Source organism: Ruditapes philippinarum, unplaced genomic scaffold, assembly GCF_026571515.1.
Source record: "Ruditapes philippinarum isolate M1 unplaced genomic scaffold, ASM2657151v2 ctg794_1_1_1_1, whole genome shotgun sequence".
Taxonomy (NCBI): domain Eukaryota; kingdom Metazoa; phylum Mollusca; class Bivalvia; order Venerida; family Veneridae; genus Ruditapes; species Ruditapes philippinarum.
The window spans coordinates 83484-105532 of NW_026866637.1; the positions used below are offsets into that span (position 1 = coordinate 83484).

The 22049-nt window shown below is 31.9% G+C and overlaps 1 protein-coding gene across 1 annotated transcript; it reads left to right on the plus strand.

Annotated features, from left to right (window-relative positions):
* The first annotated feature begins 589 nt into the window (after positions 1-589).
* Positions 590-20087, plus strand: LOC132733169 (NXPE family member 2-like). The gene is made up of 7 exons (XM_060719765.1): positions 590-874; positions 3162-3290; positions 3859-3947; positions 4125-4399; positions 5090-5346; positions 5949-6139; positions 18423-20087. Exons 1-7 carry the CDS (start codon positions 858-860, stop codon positions 19109-19111), a joined length of 1647 nt encoding a protein of 548 aa, XP_060575748.1. The 5' UTR covers positions 590-857; the 3' UTR covers positions 19112-20087.
* The last annotated feature ends 1962 nt before the right edge of the window (positions 20088-22049 follow it).

Below are 22049 nucleotides of genomic sequence, written 5' to 3' on the forward strand. Positions count from 1 at the left end.
TCTCAAAAATTATTTCCAGTCCCGTCATGTCAAAAAACCTCAGTGGAGTCCCTTTAAGAACTCGAGGTTATAAAATATTTTTTGAGTTCTATCTTTTCATGCGTCAGTGTACATTCTGAGCTGGTCTTTGACCATATATTCCGATTGATTTGAATTTGTATTGTTTATTGTTTGTATTTTCAGTGTCTTATTATTCTTTAAGTATGTCATTACAGAAACGTATTCACTATTTATTTAGAACCTCATGATGCTCTCATTTTATTTGCATTAACCCAGTGAGAAGGCCATCAATTTCAACACGTATTTAAGTTTTAATGTTTGACGTAAGAAAACTGTAAAATCCTTGAATTTAAATATCTATTAATATCACCAAAATCATAACGTTTAATTCACCTTTTATTTTCATATAAAAACAATTATGACAAAATAACATACACATTGACCTTATATTTTTATTGTTTTTTGCCAAATTAACCATGTTATTTTTATCACAATTTGTATGACAATGATGCGCGTTATTAAAAAGTATGTGTACGTCAAAACGGAGGGATATTATCTGTAAAATCGATATACACTTAGCAATTAAACAAAAGACACCAGGATAAAAAGCACACGTTCAAAGACATTATCAATTTTGAATGAATAAATCGAATGAGAATTGATAAAAAATGTTTTCAAATTTCGTTAAGAAAGTAGCGAGCTACCTAAATTTGTTACTACTATTCTGATTGCCGATCATATAACGTCTTATGCTTAACATCATTTCGATAAAATCTGCGTCAAACATGGTCGTTTATCGCATTTATTTTTGATGAATTTCACGTATGAGCTAATCTCAAAATATTCTAAATTCAAACATGGATATTGTGTGGACGTAAGTGTTTAGAGAATATAATTAATTATTATTAACATTAAAGTGGAAAGAAAATGATTAAACCATATTCTGTTAAACCATGGGCAAATTTAAGTTGTAGGTCGATTCAATATACATATTTATTTTATGCTTTTTAGTGGATTACTGATTTATCCGTGAAAATTATATTTGGTAATTTCACAGTGAAAATTATCAAAATATAATTTCACTCTTTTCATTGACGAAACTACTTTTTTAAGATTTTCCCCATGTGGTACCTCAATTTTATTTTTGCTGACAATTCTGACAATGTCAGGCTGTTTAAAGCAAAAGCAAAACTGAAATTGATAAATAACTTAAATGTCAAAAGTAATAAAAAGAAGAAAACTTACTTCTATTCATTCAAATTCATGAAATTCCAATCACCAAATTTCGTTTTTTTGTTTCATTTTGACAGTCTCAAAAATACATTCCTTCCCCATGCAAAACTGCTCTTGATGACATTTGGGCATATTAAAGTATCCTACGAGCAATAACTGCCGTATGCTTTATGAAAAATTGAAAGCATTGACAGCCATAACTCGAAGAATAAGTTAAATCAACCCAGCGTTCTTGAGCAGGTTTCCAAGTTTTCCATTTTCCTAGCTCCTTTTCTGAATGTTTTCACATCTGTCAACACTTATTTTTTGTCTGTTACAATCCTCAAATAAGTTTTCTTTCTTTTAAAAATGTGTATGACTAACAAATCCAAATTATATCCCTCTGAATCTTACACAATTATTTTCCTCCCATGAAATACACAACTTTAAAAAATGGCTGCCGCTTACAATTTACAAAGCCATGTCTAATATAAATTCGCACTAAGTAACAGAAATATGGATGGATGGTTGGACTTTTTCTCCTACAAGAATTGTTTGTTTTTATTATCAAAACAAGCGATCGTTCATATTTTTTTAATAAAATTAATAAATATCACCGTCATTTAATGTTGATTGGCTGACTTATTTTTCAGCTCAAGACTTCTTTTTTTTAATGAGAAATTCCGAATAAATGGGGCTCTCAATGGGGGAAACAGTTTTAATATTAACGTTAAAATTATGGAAATTTCGTTTTAACTTGTTTTTAAGCATAAAATAAAAAGAAAATTTGTCTGTTTGTTGTGTAAGATGTAATTTTATTTCATCTCGTGAACTTTAAAAACAGTATTCTCACTCGTGGCTTCGCCACTCGTGAGAATACTGTTTTTAAAGCCCACTCGATGAAATAAAATTTCATCTTACACACAAACAAACAAATATCCTCTATATATTATATAACCAATTCAATTTTGAGGCAAACGGTGCCCTTCATTTAGCCAATTCAATGTTTCAAGGGAAAACAATAGCATTAAACAGTTGAATCAAAACAAGTTAAATTTGAACATGGTTTATATATGTATATGAAATAAGAGTATGCAATGATTAACAACAGGAGCAGAAAAGCTTAACAAGTAGTTATGGTATCGAAATAAGAAAAAAATAGTATATTTACTAACATACATAATCACTTTTTATTTGTTTATATTAGTTCGGATATAAAAAACAATAATGCAATAATGCAGAACCGTAAGATAGCGCATGATTATGCTTAATTCTTGATGATTTTAATGCTTCCGATGTATCATTTTTTTTAAACCAGATATTAATTATCTTCAATATATATCATAACATGTTCTGTACTGCTTATAAGACTAAATGAAAACAAGACAAATAACGATCCTTTGAAACATTCGTAACCAACATTATAATCATAAAATTCCTTGGTTTAAGTAATAAAGCAGACGATTTGTTCCTAATAATAACAATAGAAATATATGATTTACTTGTTTGACATCAAACTAACATGAACGCAATATTGTACTAAATGGGCCATATTTTCTAAGTATTTATTGATGTTTCAAGCAGGTAAAAGATGAAATAAAAACCATCGCTGAATTTATTTTAGAAAACGCAACATTTTACCAGACGATTCAAACTTTAAACTAAACACAACTATAGATACAGAATATATGTGATTGTTACAAAGTCACTTCTTACATCAAGCGCGCGGATGTCCTTTACTCATAGGCAGAAAAAATGTTAAATTTTTAACTAATACACTTTGCACCAAACACCTTTCATATCATTATGTCTACACATAGTCAAGAAGGTAAATTCGCAATTATGTGTTAACGCCAAGACAATACTTATACGATACCACATTTGTTTGTATTGCTTTTGTATTTTAAGATATGACAGCAGTATCATAACAATACTAATATACTTTACAGGACGAGAAGAAGATTGATTGTGTTCGGACTTGTATGTGTAGCCATTACATTCCTTCAATATCAGTTATCGCATGGTATAGTAACAGCGATAAGCTCCACCAACGAACAGTTCCTATCCGAAATACCTTTGTGAGTTTTATAGTTATATGTTTTCATGGGTTATAATTACAATAACACAGCGTTAGTATGGTGCCCATAAGGTGATATTTTCCACACATTTTTTCCAGGAGTTAATCTGTTGTTTTTTTTTACAAAATATTGAATCGTTATAACGAAACATTTATTCCTTTTTTACGAAATATTGTTATAATAACCATTATAATGATATATAAACACACTGAATATGTTGAGAAAAATGTTATTTACATGTTTACCTCTGAATTAAACAATTATTTGTTTGTACAATGAACAAACACTACATTAATAAACATTTGTAGTCAACAGGTCCGATAGGCCTATAAGACAAAGACACCATGAAAACAAAAACAAACAAAAAATTGAAACCGCCTGAAGACATAAATCTATATATCTGCAGCAAGTCCAAAAGCGCAGCAAGTCCTTAAGCGCTGCAAGTCCAACAATGCAGCAAGTTATAAAGTGCAGCAAGTCTAAAAGCCCAGCAAGTCCAAAAGCGCGGCTTATTTATCAAGCATTATATGAACTTTTTTTATATATTTGAATCGAATTTTGTTTTTAGAAAAGCCCTGCGATCTTTTCAATCGAATGAACAATGTGATGACACTTTAATAGCTGCTGATCATATGCTTTCTTCTATATCTATACAAGGTAAGGTGGTGTTAATAAATGTATATATAGATTTATAATGTTTAATAAATTACAAACTCTATATTTTTGGAAGCGCTTACAAATGCCAAATGTTATGTTTGCAGGGAATTACGTTATCATTAAACAGTCCCGTTTTTTCATGACGTAACGTCATTTGTTGACAATATTTTTAATCAGGGAGCAGCTCAGTCTTTCTTGGAGAGTATGTTCTATTTACGGTTGTACTGTTCAACGGCTACGGCATACAAAAAGATACTGGAGGGGATCAATTACGAGCACGTTTATACAATAACGTCCTTAAAGCATATACACCCGGTACGATTTTCGACCACGATAACGGAACATACACTGTAGCAGTGCAAGCATTGTGGACCGGACAAGCTCAGCTGCAAGTAGAAATTTTATACACAAAAGAAGTAATGATACCTACAATCCGATTAAGGAGAACTTGGGTATGATTTTATTGAGTAAACATTCCTTAGAATATTGGTAAATTGTTAATATTGATCATAAAAAATGGTGGCAATTAGTCAAAAAATAATGTTAAAAACTGTACACCAACAAGCATTGACTTTAATAGAGAAAAACAAAATTCATAAAAAAGCCCAAAATTTGAGAATGTTCTAGCCTCCTTTTGATTGAGCCTGTCCATGGACGGTTCTGAAAAGTGCAAGTTTTTTAATGCCCCCCTAGCACCGGCTAAGCAGAATTTAATATTCCAATATTTAATTTAAGAATTTTAATTTGTAATATTTCAACACGCAAATGGTGAAAGTTTTTATTTATAATTCTACAACTAGTTATGTTATTAAAATATCATAGCCTTTAAGACGGATGAATTCCATTTATAATTAACTGTACGGAGGCTTACTTGTTCTAATGCATAATGTTCTTCAAAATAATGAATCCTACAATTTTGCAATCGCTATTTCATCTCCTACGTTACATAGGTCTCTTATGATGCAAGGGATACAAAGTCATACATGAAAGGTATGAACTCCTAATAAGGCATTTTCATCTCCTCAAAAAATTATTATATTTAAAAATATTCCGAATTTGCACAATATGTGTCGGTAGTGTTAGGATAATTGTTTAGTTTTACTTTTACTTATATAAAACTGTGTTTTCTTATTTTGATAAAGGATTGTACCAACACATTCGCTGTGTTTTCTAACAATGCCTTAACCGAAAAAACGGCCTGTGGTCCAGATTATAAAACTGTTTTAAAATATTCTAAACGATCCAAAGTGTGCGACTTTTCTTACTGGAACAAGTCGCTCAAATGGTTTTGTGTGGAACCCAGCAATAATCTAACCTGTTACCACTGGAGTTCTATTGCTCGTAACTGGGAAAATTATACCAGCGACCTCAGCAAGTGCGAAGAGGAGCTTAGTCAAAGGTACTAAAATATCACTTGTTTTAAGAAATACCAACAATAAACATAACTATTCAAATAATAACTAAACACGTTAATACAAACTCGTTATTTGTAAATAAAATTGAATTTAACAATAATGAGTAAAATAGAAATGATGCATTTATAGAATGGAGGGGCATTTAAATAAACAGCTTCTAAATGTAATATATGCCCAGCTTTATAGTGTCATCAAGTTTTCTAAAAGTGTCAGAATGATGACTGGCTTTGATGTAATTTTATCTCAAGAAAGATTTAGTAATGAAAACGTAATTAGATTATTCTCAGTTGGATGGTTATCAAGTTATTTAGATATAAGATGTTTATCTTTTCACATTACTACAACAAACTCTGATCATTGTGTGCGTCTGAACGTTTCACAACCAAAACAAACACACACCATCCATTAACCGCTTATAAAATCACGTCAATTAACGGGCTAATATTTACCTATATACTAAGTACTAGGCATCCATGTTCAGATGCATGTTTATATTTAAGTCGAATAGGATGTAATTGCAAAGACCAGCACAACGAGTTATCATTATAATAAACGCTATTTATTTAATGTGTTTCTTTTTACTAAGAGATCCTGATTCAAGTATCCCATCAAAAATATCAATACAAATACGTCCAAGGGCAAACGGCACTACACCATATACTGCATTTGAAGATGCCAGAATCCCGTGTTCCAGTTACAATAGAACTGCATTATGGTTTAAAGTTAAACCTACAGGATATTTCTACAAAAACAAGTGGATACTTACACATTGTAAAGGTAAAATGTTATCTATATACATTACATAACTGTTAACAATTACGTTTGTTTTAGAGTAATAGAGGCAATAAATGATCGTCGATCAATGTAAACGCGCGTCAAATATGATACAATTTACCAATTGTCGTTCTAATTTGGAATAACTGTCCATGACAACTGTCGATCATGTTGACATGACACTTTTTAAAACTTCATTGAAGACGCCTAAGCTTAATAGTGTTAGGTTTAGGGTTAGGCTTTGTATATTACATTGCTTTTAGCAAAGCTAGTTGCAATTATCCCTTAAGGTACGTGAATAAAACTAGCTTACAGGCATGACAAAGCAAGCGGAGGTTCATTGCGTCACGCACATCAAATGAACATCTGTAAATCATTTCAAAGCCAGTTGCACTTGGATCTGGCAATCATTACAACCAATCTAACACTCAATCGGCATTCCCAATCAAGGTGAATCAGGATATTTTAGTTACCAATGATGACATAAAGACGTCAAATTCAAATGATAGTGACTCATATATGTGTATCTAGCCTTTCGATTACAAGATATGTGGTGTGACTTCAATTGTTAAATCACCCTTATTACTCGAACTTCGATGTGATGTAAGAAAAGTAGCAGCAAATTTTACTCGATGAAAATCTCCGTTAAGAAAATAGAAAAATACAAAATACATGTATTCTAGTTCACACTGTAAATAAAAACAAAACGAAATAAATGCGCTGTCATCCAAGTTGTGCCGATGCACATTTTCAGAAACAAGAGAACACAGAACAAAAGCATTGGAATGCAGAAATAAAGGATAAAACTGAATATCGTATGGCAAATATCAAAGGCATAATAAAAAATCACAAACACATACCGGATTAGAGGCAAACTAAATAATAGTTTTTTGTTGTTTTTTTAATTGGCTTAAGTAAACTAAACAGAATATAATTATTAGCGACAATTTAATATTTTTTAGAACTATTGTTGTATACATAGTGATAATAGTGAAGGAATACCCTGATGCAGACATAATGTCCTTAAAATAAAACACTTCTTAACACAGTGATAACTTTTACGGAATGCAAAAATGCATTTCCGTTCCCGAAATAATCACTTGGTATATACACTTGTAAGTACATGTTGTTAAACAGTTTCCGGAATAAGTTTGCAAATCCGGGATTTTCGCGAACTCAGCTACCCTTTTTTAAGTAATTAGAGAATAAATAAAGAGTTCAGTTAACAAGTAATAGTTACCGTACGAGGAATAGGTCTGCATAGTATTTACAGACCCGGGTGGCGATTTGAAGACCGAGAGAGCGTAGCGATCGAGGTTTTTAAAAGGCCACCGGGTCTGTAAATACTATGCAGACCTATTTCGAGTGCGGTAACTATCTTACCTACATGCTCTTTTGTTTTTCTATCTATACTTCATTTTTAAACTCAGTATTTATTAATATTACTCACAAGAAACAAATTATTTATGTACTTCATCGTGTTTAATAAAGATACCAACCGCTACGCTCTTGTAATTTAATCGTTCACAAATCAGTTGTTATTTGAATATTCTCGTGTTTTTCGTGGGGTTTCATTATGTAATAAGGTCAGTCAAGTAAATGTACTTGTTGAGTTGAGTAACAGAAAATGAAAACAGAACTTGTCGAGATTCTATTTCAAGTAGGCAAAGGTAAGATCATTATTTTGATATATGAATACATAACATAATAATAACATATACACATATTGAGGAAGATAAAAAAACGTTTTCTAATCATAAAACCCAAAACGGAACACTATTTTTACTGGTATATATAATTAATTTCATGGTAAATAGATGATCAGGCAATTTCTAATATAATAAGAATATACGATTCTTTCAAAGGAAAGTAAAAGACAGGGTTCTACAAATAAACATTAGTAATACACGTAGATAAACCGTCATGTAAGTTGGGTTTTTTGTTGTTTTTTATGATGGCTGATTTTAAATATTCTTAGAATTTCATTCATGTTTGGAAGAATTCTCTTTCGGTGTATTTTTAATTAGCATAATCCCTTACTAATATGTTTAATAAAACCGCAGTCTGGAATGGAAGCGCAAGTCGTATTCTTGCGAAGGACAGGCGAGTACTGCATGTACTGGTATACAAAATTAAAATTGTAATATAAGAAAAACTGGGGAGAATGAGAAAAACGGTCTTATACTTAAGATGAACTATTCTCTCACTGAAAGTAATACCTTGGGAAAGAAAGATGCAGAAGTTGACTTTGATTCGATATGCACCAATAATAAAATCGTCTTATTTATCCCATGATGCAGAATTGTTAAAATAATGCAGGATTGTGCAAAATCAGACATAGTTGTGGAAACTAGTATCTTATGAAGCTATATAGTTCGGCAAATGTGTTAGGTATACCGAAAAGCAAACAATAAAGAAAGGCTTAATGTGCGTTATTGTACTCATGCATATCGCGAAACACAAACTTCAACGCCAGAACAGTATAAGTAGCCAGTTCGTTAGTCTTACAAATAATCTAGAATATATGTTATGAGGGCCCTTACAGCCGTATGCGCTAATTTATTTCTATTAATTTGGTGAAATATATATAGACCCTTTTTCCTATTTGAAGTGGTCATTACCTCCCCTCCCCACCCCCTATAAATTTGCACAATTCAGCGTCATTTTTCAAAATTTCTCTCTTACGGGATATCTGTTAACGGTGAATATTGTGTAATGCACGAGTTTCTCGACTTCTCATATTTTCTATTGTATTGAGAACAATAGAACAATAACAGGTCGGTATATATTTGCAGACCTGTTAAGCGGTCGGTAAGTGATTTACTAGACCGCTTTTAGCAAAAGAGCCGGTAGGTAATGAAATATATAGTTTAACAAAACTGGTCTTTAATTCCACATACCCCTAACAATGAGTGCTGGGGAGACACTTATCGCGGATACATCTGAAGTATAACAGCGAGCCTTCTGGTCTTTACAATACGAGTCACTATAAGCAAGATATCACATGTTTATGTGCTCTTGTATTAAATTGACATAAGGCTTCCCGAGATGAAACTAATACATTTATTATCGCGTGGTAAAAATAACTAAACACCTTCATCTAAAAATAAAATGACATCGTCATATTTTGATAAATATGTGTTATTCGTAATAGTCATTTACGAGATCATTTAAATTTCGATGCACTGAAAGTATTTTTTATTCATTTATGTAAATGAATAAACATGTTGAATAATTACTTATATTATATAAAAATATACAAACATACAAAAATAATATATTATATTATATAAAATTATACAAACTGACAAAAAAACAACATTTTATCTATATGGCCTTTTATTACCCTTTCAGATTTTTTCCGCCTTTTTAATTTGATTTTGATCACCCGAAAGAAATTGGTATTACCGAGCCAGACGGGTAATATACACACTAAATTTTTCACGTTGTAAACAACATGCGCTGTGGCGATGCGCGTACGGTTTGATCTTACACTTTACAAGCACTTTTTAACTGTCAAATGATAAATATTTACCAAAATAGAGTAATGATACATATTCTCATCAGTTTGAAAACAAATATGACTTTGTGAAAGCTTGATATTAATTCCAAAAAAGTGCGTACAACAGACTACTCCTTTTCTCTTGTTTACATCCGTTACGTTCGAAAGAATATACGTCATGTATTTATATGACGTCATGTTGTGGTGAAGGGGTACCTTAAAAGGAATCTTATTTCGACGTTTCATTTGAAGTAGCAATGATTCATTTTAAAATTGTCTAAGCTCGACAGGGAAGGGTAATAAAAATTATTTTTTTTGGTTTTGGAGTGATATATGTGGATATATTACCTGCCAAGATAAAATATCGCCCTCGCCTAACGGCTCGGGTGATATAAAATCTTGACAGGAATATATCCACGGCGAGGGCGATATTTTATCTTGGCAGGTAATATATCCACATATATCACTCCCCCCCCCCCAAACGGCTGTTTGCGATATAACATTCGACTAGCGCTCGGGCTATATTTTCAAACAACCGTTTATATAGGGCCATATAAGCTAACAGTTTTGTAACTAATACTCTAATATAGCACGCATTGTTATAACCTTTTCATTTGCATATGTATCTGCTATATATAGTGATGCTACTTTATAGATAAATTACTTGCATATTTAAATTAGGTATTCCGGACGGAACATGCATTTTTATTCTGTTTATAAGTACTTATAATGAGACATAATAAAAAATGGAATTTACTGCGTAACATATATGGTTCTCAAGAGTGAACGAAATTACAAACGATATATACGGGTAAAAATAAGGGTTACAGGCCCGGATCCATCGGGGATGGAGCTTAAGGGACTGAAGCCCCCAAGACAGCCTTGCATTAAAAGAAAAATTCTATCAAAGACAAAGTATTAGCAAAACTTGCTTAAGATAAATGTTATTCACTTAGTCCTTGTATATTTGAGCTTGGACCCCTGCCGAGTTTCCTGTCAGTCAAAACACTGTATGTCTATTGGCATTTTTTCAACATAATGTTTTTGACTCAGGTCATGCAGAAGATTTCATAGATAACTCTTGGTCAGTGAAGAGGCATATTAAGCGTGTACATAATACTGAGTAAATTAGCTTAAGAGGTGTTAAAGTAGATCGAAATATATGTGCTAGTAAATTAGTAATAGCCCCCTCGAATGTGAAGATTTTGTTTTTTGTATTTGTATTTTCTGCCATGTCTTTTCATGTATGCATTTTTTAACGTAATATTGCGAAACAAACTTGTGATGTGCCGCACCAGATAAAGACCGAATAGCACCGCGGGGCTCTTTAACTTAAATTTAAGTGTGCGTTCATTATATTTACTTTAGAATGTTTATTACTTTTATCTGCTTTTTTGTACAGTGTCTAATTTAATAGTTTAACCTTTTAATGTTTATTCTCCAAGTTAAAAATTAAAATATTTTTTCTATATTCTATCTCTTATATTAGCCATGATATCACGATTGAATCATAATTCACCGCGATTATCGCTGAATAATTTTGAAAATGCAATACATATATATTTTATTCGACTTAAATATTACAAAGTCATTGTCGTTAATGATGTAAGTAAACAAATTATATATACACACATACACCGTAAATTACATAGTTTTGTAACAGAAATATGAGCGTTTAGGAATGTTTTGTCTGTTTTATTTCTCTTTTTCTGTCTTTGTTGGATAATTGAAATGTGTTGAAAATCGTTTAGGCGCGTTCAGTTAGAGCACTTAAATATCAAAAGCATTTTTTTATTCATTTTTTTAACATAAATATAAATTCTACAATACGCCAAATGAAACAAAACAACATACAGTATATTTTGATGTATTTTTCAAAAAAAAATAAACAAAGTATAACTGACATGAAGGGTTTCCAAAAATTTTGAAGGGGGTTTTACTCATCAGTTTAAAATGGCTGAGAAATTTTCCGTCGCGTTACGGGGAAAAAAAGACTTTTAAAAAACTTTTTTTATTTTTATCAAGGGGCTCTTAAAAAACATTTTTTGTTGTTCTTTTTCTATACAGAATCTATTTAAAAACCAGACAAAAAAAAAACAAAATCTATTTTTGACCCCCTGACCTTTAACCCTTTTGGGGGAAAGGGAAAAACTTGCACTTCCAAAACCCCTAAAAAATCAATAATTTCTATTTTCAGGCATAAGCATTCATTGCTTTCGGCATTTTGATCAGTCTTGTAGTGCTTACTGTACCATTTTCAATCGAATCACTACAATTTCATTATCAAATTCCGTTAAAAGTTTCTATAGAGACCATACACTTTTTTTACTTGCATTATGATCAAAAATACTTGTAAAATTGCTATATTTCCTAATGGTATATAAATTGTGTGAGTTTGGAGATGTGTTTTTGTTTACATCGGGTGCCCTTCCCATCATTATTTCAGGCCTATGCGGATAACCGAATAGAACCATCGACGTTCCGTAAGCTAGATGGAGATACGTAGGTTTACAAGACTGCAGAATGCACGAGCAAATGCATAATATATGTTTCAATAATCTTTTTAAATACAAAAAATAACACATATACATTATGATTTTCTTCCTGGTTACATTGCCACTTCAATTGGTCAAAAATGGTTCGTAAATGATTCCAAAGATAAGAAATATATTTGAAATTCAAAATAAAGGATAAGTATCTTTATGAAACTTAAGCTGATTCGTCAATCTTTCTAAATAAACAAGATTTATATCTGATCCGCCAATTTCTTATATCTATATCAATATAGGTATCTATCATGCCAACGGTAATCAAAAATTTTCATGCAACTCAGTTTCCACTTGACTAACTGCTTACCTATTCCCTCTCAAATGAAATTATTTCACTGAGAAGAGGGAAGGGAGCTCTTAGTAAGTTCTAACATCAAAGTTACAAAAACGATATATTTACTTATTCTCTTCGAAACACAAAACTTGACGCCTTCATAAATAAAACACGGGTATTTATGTGCATGGACAATTCCATGACAGGTGTAACATATTGATTTGCTATGGTTACATATAAGCACTAGCTGAAAAAGCCCCCCCTAATTTTCTCCGGGCTCACCTATATTAGATAAAAGGTAAATGTTTTAGGAACCAGACAGCTGGGGTTGTTTAATCTCCCCTACCCATGTTGTCCATTTACCATAAATTTTAGCAGACTTACTTCGAGGGGTGACGGGAATATTTTTTTACTAATTGAATTAATTCTAGGGCTTGTTAAACAAAAATTCATGATAAATTATTGTGGCTCTTTTCAAAAAAAAGGGTTTTATAAAAATTATTTCAAGATGACTTTTTTTGAACTGCCAACGCCACAGCCTTTTAAAGTTATTGGACAAAGTACCAACTTACCCAGTTCATGGGACAATTACATCAAACGTTTTGAATATTATATACATGCAGCCGGAATAACAAAATACGAAAGAAACAAAGCTCTCCTATTACATCTGGGAGGAGAAAAATTACAAGACATATACAAGACATCAATCCGTTAAGAAAATTCTCATAGCCAAACAGTCAGAGATTTAACATTAATCTAAGGAAGAATATAGCATGTGAAAGACAAATATGAAAACAAAGACGATTACATTGTAAGACTCACAAAAACTCTCAGTATCTTGTGATTGTCCAGAAAAACGATAGAAGACATGATGTTCGACCAAATTATAGAACATTGTACATCAAAATAGTTAAAGATCAAATTTCTATGCGAACAGGACCTGACATTAGAAAAAATCAACAAATTGACCGCACAACAGAACTTGCAAACTTGCATGCCAATGAAATACAACAGTCCACAAGAAATCAACACCAATTAGTGTTACCTATCAAGATGACGTAAATGTTAAACACAAATCAACTAGTCAGCAGGAGCAGTACCAGCCTAGAGCCAGACCAGCACCAAAACCGACACAATTCAAGGGCTGCTACCGACACATTGGTGTCACCCCAGGTAATTATTCCGAAAAGCAATGAAGACATAAGAACTTGTGTAGACAAGCAAATACAGCAGTTGAACGCGAACTGTTTTCAATGCCAAATATTGACGGAACACTAGAAGAATTTTGTGGAGCCAAATTATTCACGAAACTAGATCTAAACATGGGGTATCATCAGATAGAGCTTGACCCACAATCAAGATTTTTTTTTAATTTGTCACAGGCGACGGGATAAATCGCTATCGTCGACTTATGTTTTGAATTTCCTGTGCCTCAGAAGTCTACTTACGTTTAATGCAACATACACTGCAAGACATACCGGACTGCAAACATATTTCGGATGATATATTGGTATATGGCAAAACAAAAGAACAACATGACACCACGTTCTACAACGCCTAAGAGACAAAAACCTAACTCTGAACAAAAGTAAATGTGAAGTCTGCAAGACAACCATCACATTTATGTATCACACCCTCGCCGAAAATGGACTCATGCCACAAGATGACAAAATAAAGGCAGTGCTAAATACAACACCACCTAAAAAATGTGAAAGAAGTTAGATATTTCTTAGGTCTGCTAAATTACTGCTAAAAATTTCCTCCCAATCTCGCAAGAATTTCGGAACTTATCAGAAAACTAACAAGAAAAAATATTCCATTCAAAAAAGAACAACAATCTGCGTTTGAACAATTAAAATCACTGATAACAAGTGCAAGTGTCATGACTTTCTACAACCAAGAAGCTGAGACAAGTCTTATGGTCGATGGCTCACCAACTGGTCTTAGGGCAATTTTGCTTCAAAAACAAAATGATGGACTTTTAAGACCTGTAGCATTTGCAAGCAGAACATTAAATGATTTTGAAAGGCATTACAGTCAAATTGAAAGAGAATGCTTAGCAGTAACTTGGGGGATAGAAAAGTTTCATACTTATCTGTACGGATTAACGTTTAAAGTAATTACAGACCATAAACCGCTAGTAAACATTTTCAAGCCAACACACAAACCTCCAGCTAGACTAGAAAGAATGCTTTTTAGACTACAAAGTTACAAATTCAAAATATAAGATTTTCTACAAGTTACGCAATGACAAACGTATTGCACATAGCAAATGAAACACATCAAGGAATAGTGAACACAAAGCAATGCTAAGAGAGAAAAAGTTTATTGGCCTGGCATTTACAACGAAATTAAAATGCTGATTAAAACGTGCTATTTTTAAACCCGCTAAGACAACTTCCTATCACACCAACCGAATTGCCAGAAACACCTTGGCAAACCACTGGGATGGATTTGACAGGCCCGTTCCCGGGGGAGAATATATTCTTGTGGTAATAGATTTCTACTCTCGTTATCCAGAAGTTGAAATCATGAAATCAATCACTTCAAGATGTATCATTCAACGACTAATGAAAATATTTGCCACAGATGGACTTCCGTCAGTGATCAAAACGGACAATGCACCAAATATGGTATCTCAAGAAATCACACATTTCTTCACTGCAAACGGAATAAAACAACAACGTGTGACGCCTTATTATCCACAAGTAGAAAATTTCAACAAAACAATAGCAAAATGCGTTGAACTATTCATTTCCAAATGATCAAAATACTCATTTTCTTCTTTCTTTTTTTATCATTCTAACGTGTTTTATTTTTTTATTTTTTTTATCTTTTTTGTGTGTGTCTTATATAATTATGCTGTTATGAAAAAGCCCCATCATGAAAGGAAATCAAACTTATTTGATGTCTGTGACCAAAAGGATGTGTAATATAATACGTAATTTATGACCTGTGATGGTTATGTATTTCACACGTTCAAGTGGTGTCAACATTCTTTGACGGGGCAATTAGAACTGCCATTTATGTTGCAATCCAATCAAGTTATCATCCGAAAGATATTTTTTCCATTGGTAATTAGAAAATTAGAACTGCACTGGCAAAACCCGCCCAAATTTAATGTACAGTGACTGTCATAATTCAATGAACCTTTAGGTAATTATCCAATCGAAATCATGATATTTCAGATATATTCTTATTCCATATCAGACTAACTAGACATTAATTAATTAACTAATTGATAAATAAATAAACAAATAACTAACTAACTAAATAAATAAATAAAAATAAATAAATAGAAGAAAATAAAAGAAAATAAATAAACAAATAAATAAATATGTAAATAAGTAAATAAATAATAGATAAACAAATAAATAATAAATAAATAATCGGTCATTTCTGCCGCCATTTTAATTGATGACATGGAAATATCCCTACCTAATTTTGTTAACCTTCATGTCAGTTATACCTATGTGTATTTCTTTTCCTCGCCAATAAATCAAAATATATGTTGTTTTGTTTCATTTGGCGTATTCATTTTCAAAAAATCAACATCCTCATTTTCTTCTTTCTTTATTTTCTTATCATTCTAACCGTGTTTTTTTTCTTTTTTCTTTTTTTTATGTGTTTATGTGTGCGTGCGTGTGTATGTGTCTTATATAATTGTATAATTATGTTGTTATGAAAAAGCCCCGTCATGAAGGATAATAAAACTTAATCGATCTCTGTGAACAAAAGGATGTGTATTATAATACATAATTTATGACCTGTGATGGTTATGTAGTTCACATGTTCAATTGGTGTCGACATTCTTTGACGGGGCAATAAGAACTGACATTCATTTCTGTTGCAATTCAATCAAGTTATCATCCGAAAGATTTTTTTTTCATTGGTAATTAGAAGTTAGAACTGCACTGACCACACCCGCCCAAATTTAATGTACATTGACTGTCATACTTTCAAAACTTTCAATGAAGCTTAAGGTAATAATCCAATCGAAATCATGATATTTCAGATATATTCTAATTCTATATAAGACTAACTGAATACTAATTTATTAAGTAATTGATAAATAAATAAATAAATGAATAAATAGCTAAATAATCGGACCGGACCTTTTTCATTTTAAAAAGGTCGGAGCCGAATATTAACATGTAGAAAAACGTTTACTGTTAAACTTCCGATTCGATATGTAAAACAGAAAAAAAAGATATGGATGAATTATCCCATTATATTATGCTCCCAATAAGCTCTTATGGGGTATTTCTCCAATTACGTTGTAATGGGAGATTTTCCCATGTTATTTTTGGGAGATTTCCGCACCATTTTAATTTTGGGAGATTTCTCCCATTTACTGAATGGGTACTTTCAGCCAATATATTCCCCGAATTCTAATAAGTTTATTATAAGTATTAGATATTCAACACATGTAAAAGTATTTAGAAAGAAAATCATTTTCATCCAACGGTTTTATTCTCCCACTTTAAGAAAATGGGGTTTAAACCCCACTGCAGCCCCAGTGAGACAGGTGAAACTATATTAAAAAGGGTAGTTGACATTGCGAAAATTCCCGATTTGCAAAAACTTATTCCGGAGGCTGTAAGTACTTTCTTTACATACATAATATTGGCATCTTGTTTATGTTTGTTGTTGTTTGAAGAATACAATCACTACTATTTAAGTATCGTTCTTTCAAATAGCTGCTCTTTGCAAAAAAAAAAAAAAAAAACAACAAAAAACGGACCCACATCAAGCTCAGGTTGAAGATTATTCTTTTAAATGTAACATTTTGAGAATAAATACACCTCTTTCAGCTGATATATTTTAAACTTCGATGACGTTATTTGGAACACAACTGATTCTTGTTTGAACATATTCAAAGGAATTAGCTCTCAATGTTTAGGAACAACCAAACTGCTTCTCTATATAAAATGCAACAGAAATTGGTAGTCACTTTTTTAGATAATTTCTGATATTTAACATGTCTCATATTACATATTCTTCCGAACAGCTGAATAACCTCATCGATCAATCTTCATAATCTAAAGTGGATTCGACCCTGAATCTTCCCGAATCAACATAAAGAGTAAATTTATACTAGTCATTGCCTTTTTGTCATTAAATAATACTAGATCACGAATAGCATGTACCTTACATGCTTAACTTTATAAGACGTCTGGTGAACAAATTTGTTACCTTTACATTCGTAAAACCTAACCCGTTTTTAACTATTAAAAAACCTGAAAATAAATATCCGAAACATTTTCCCAAACAGTTTTCGTCATGTATGTGTCCTCAAATTTCTCAAAATATCTATGTTTGGGGTTGATATGTAATACTGAGGAAACATTTATTGAAGCCCATTTATATACATGTATAATGTGTATTAGCCTTAGAATTGAATATCACACAGTTGAAACTGATCGCACAAGTATATCTTTTATTGAACCAATGATTTAGTTACTTTTCATGTTTGCAAATTATTTGTATTTGCATGTATATGGATATATGTTAAGTTGTAATAATATGTGTATGTGTGTATGTTGTGTTTTCAATTAATGATATATGCATATGCTTAAGCTTAATACAAACCTTTTTTTCCGAAATACACAAATCATATGATACTGCATGTAGGCTCTTAAAGAAAATGTGTCGGTTGTTTTGATCCTGTCATTGCTTTCCCGATTCTTGATAATACTATTGTTGTAGTGTGTTTTTATTTCACTAATAATTTCAACACAACGCCTTTAAGAGCAAAATAACAAAATGCATTATATTATGTCAAAGTTCATGGATGCGTTATTATTTGTTTTTCTTCAAATAAACGTCAGTGTATTAGCACACCTGCAACTGTATGCAAACATTATTTCATAATGTACGTTAGCTTATCATATGTTTTGAGATTCAAAGTAATTGTTACGAATTTGAAGTCATAATACCAATCTTTTTTATATTTTACAGGTATTAAACACTTCCAAACGGATTGTTTCAGGAATAAAACTGTATTATTTTGGGGAGACTCTACACTTCATCAGTGGTTTAAATATTTAAAAAAACAGTTACATACTGGCAGAAAATATGTTTGCAAAAGGTCGAATGGTCCATCAGACTGGCGGACTCATACAACATGCTACTACAAAGAATACAATTTAACTTTATCGTTTTTTGGACATAATATTCCAGTCAGTCGTTTTTCAAAGCCAAATTTGCAAAGTATGTTTGAGATCATTGGATTTGAAGAATTCATTAAATCAAAATCCCCCCAAAAACATGAGTTTCTATTAGTTATCAACTTGTACAGTCATCTTCAACAATATAATTATAATCATTTTACTTCTCACATGATGGAAATTAAGAAAAGTTTGGAGCGGATCTTTGCAATGAAATACAATGTTAATGTTTTCATAAAATTACCACATACATATCGGAGAGTGAAAGATATTAAATGGAAAATTAGACAAAATGATTTTATCGGATTTATTTACACCTCAATAATGCGGAAAGTATTTAAAGGTCTGTATCATAGAGTTACTGTCCTTGATCAAAAAGACGCAACTATTGCTATAAGGAGCTTTCCCTTACATCCATCGAACGAAATAGTACGTGAAATGGTTCTCCAATTTTTAAGTTATGCATGCAAAAGTTATTAATTTAAAAAATAAAATACTATATCAAAAAAGTTTTAGTACATGAACATGTAGATTCAGTTCTCTTGTATTGACAGTAGAAGAAAATGCTACTTATTAAAATTGCATAATACTATATTTATCAATAATTGGGGTTAAAACAACTAATACAATCTACGTTTTGCCATATGAATTGTAAATTCCCTATCTGTTCAACTACAGAATCCATAATACATTAATAATCTTGTGTGGTCTTTACCTACTCACAAGGACGATATCTGATTTTTTCTGTCGTTGATGTTAAGTATTTATATAACAAATACAGCAAATAACCCATTTACAGGAAATAGTGTTTCAACACTATTTCAGTGTTAATTTATTTGCAAAACACCATCAACACATTTATTTTAGAAATGAATACATATTTTTTATGAAGTTTATGATAGTTATGCATTGAAAATTGTATGAACAAACTAAGGGACCATTTTTTTATTTTTTTATTCTAATGTGTGTTTATTCAGGTGAACATTAAATTTTAACATTTGGAACTAAAATAAGTTTAATAAATAATTAATATTCATTTAGTCGAATAGTAGCGATACATTATGATGATGATGACGACAATGATTATGATGATAATGATGTTGCTTTTGCTGCTGCTGATGATGATGATGATGACAATGAAGATATACACCATTTTATTAGTATCAAAATTATTATAGGGATGATGTGGATAATGTTTATTCGAAGATCATGTAATGATGATAGTATAAATGATGGTGATTATTGTAATTTTCAGTGCATGTTTTGGTATTTTGTCTTAATTTTCATTATCTACTTCTATATGCATATGCCGTTGGAAGTGATTGCTTTAAGTTTAGAAAATTATAAAAATATGTGATATTATGATAAAAAGTGCCACGGTCGCCAAAGCGAAATTTTCAATTGCACACTTTCTGTTCTTTAACCTAATGTGTAACAATAATAAAAGTAAAATTTTCTAATAGTTATCATTTTTAAAGCCCGTGAAAATATGGGTTGGAATTTGCCAAACAATGGCAAAACTAAACTGGCAGCTATTATAACATGTAACTTGGGGAAAATTCTCAAAATGCATAACGGAACAAAATGGCCACCAGAGCTAAAAATAGAAAAAAATCTTGCCCACCCTTCACAGGTCAAACTACTGGTGGGATTTAAACCAAATTAACAGGAGTGATTCGTACATTCATTAGTTGTGCATGTCACCCCCATGTTCCGCTTGGTTCCACAAAATGGCCGCCAGAGCTAAAAATAAAAAAAAAAATTGTCCACCCTTCACATGACAAACTACTGGTGGGATTTCAACCAAACTTTAAAGGAGTGATCAGTACCATCTCTGGTTGTGCACATCACACGCACGTTCCGATTCGCTGCACAAATTGGCCACCAGAGCTAAATATAGAAAATTTTGCCCGCCCTTCACAGGTCAAACTACTGGTCGGATTTCACCCAAACTTTACAGGAGTGATCAGTACCATCCCTTGTTTACACATCACCCGCATGTTACGCTTCGCTGCACAAATTGGCCGCCAGACCTAAAAATAAAAAAATATTATCCGTACTTTACAGGTCAAACTACTGGTGAGATTTCAACCAAATTTTACAGGAGTGATCAGTACCATTCCTAGTTGTGAACGTCACCGGCATGTTCTGCTTTTCTGCACAAAATGGCCGTCAGGGCTATAAATAGAAAAATCTTTACTGGCTTTCACAGGTCAAGCTACTGGTGGGTTTTCAATGAAACTTCACATGAGTGATCATACATAGTTTTGGGAGACATATGTTTTTGTGACAAAAACCCTTCTAGTTATGCTATTTATTTTCTTTACTTCATTGCTTTTGTTTGTTTTAGTACATTAGGAAAATGAAAGGTTATTTGTAACTGTTTCAAACATGATTTGATGATATATATTTATTACCTGTACTGTTTGTCTTTTTTTTCACCAGAGATAATTTATTTTTATGTATATGTATTTTTGCCACTAAAGTTATTCTATTAACCATCTCTTCAAGTCGTCTTCTGTCAAGAAAATTGGTGGGTTATGACTCGCATTCAGCGATATATTTATATGTATTTCACGACGCATGTACATATCGAACAAAGCAACAATCAACCAAACCAGAATCAGTAGGATTTTAAACAACAAACATAACACCTTGACTTTTAACAATTTCATTTCACTGATACACTTTAATCGCACCAGACATTAGGGGCACACATAACCAACAGACACACTTAAATCATGACATTAACCACATTGACAATATATGTTTATAGATCACGAGGAAATATGAACAACAATTCAAGAAAAACGTATTCGGAAAATCATTAATAACGTAAATAATTATTTTGTTTCTTTAAAATATACAGAATAAAACAGTATAATAGTAGATTTTTAGTAAGGAGTTATAATTACATGCAATTAATGCATTGAATTTTATAAATAATGGAACAGCTAACATAATTTAAAGACATGTTTTACAACAACAACTAAATACAAATACAAGACATTTATATAGCGCAAAAATGTATTAAATATTCGATTGCGCTGTACAGTATTAAGACTATACACATATGCTTGATCAAGGCACTCCCAAACACAGTCTCGATGGCACAGCCAATCTACAACTCTAGTTGAAAAACAGTCCAAACAAGTATGTTTTAAGTTTGGCCTTAAACTAATTTTCATTGATAATGTCCTTCAGATAGTCTGGCAATGAATTCCACCATTTAGGCCCCACAATAGCCAAAGATCTATCGGCAAGTTTTGAATTTGTTGATGGTATATTAAACCGAGTGTGGCTAGATGATGAGGATCTCAGTCTTTTCCTGTACTGACTCTGGCATTTAGTGAACAATTCACGAAGATACAATGGAGCGGTGCCATTTGCAACAAGAAACACAGTCACAATAACTTTG

What these genes read in the sequence shown, in the direction of transcription:
- LOC132733169 (XM_060719765.1), top strand. An exon ending in TTCCTATCCGAAATACCTTT is followed by an intron (nt 3,291 to 3,858) that starts GTGAGTTTTATA and finishes TTTTGTTTTTAG; the next exon opens with AAAAGCCCTGCGATCTTTTC. An exon ending in TCCGATTAAGGAGAACTTGG is followed by an intron (nt 4,400 to 5,089) that starts GTATGATTTTAT and finishes ATTTTGATAAAG; the next exon opens with GATTGTACCAACACATTCGC.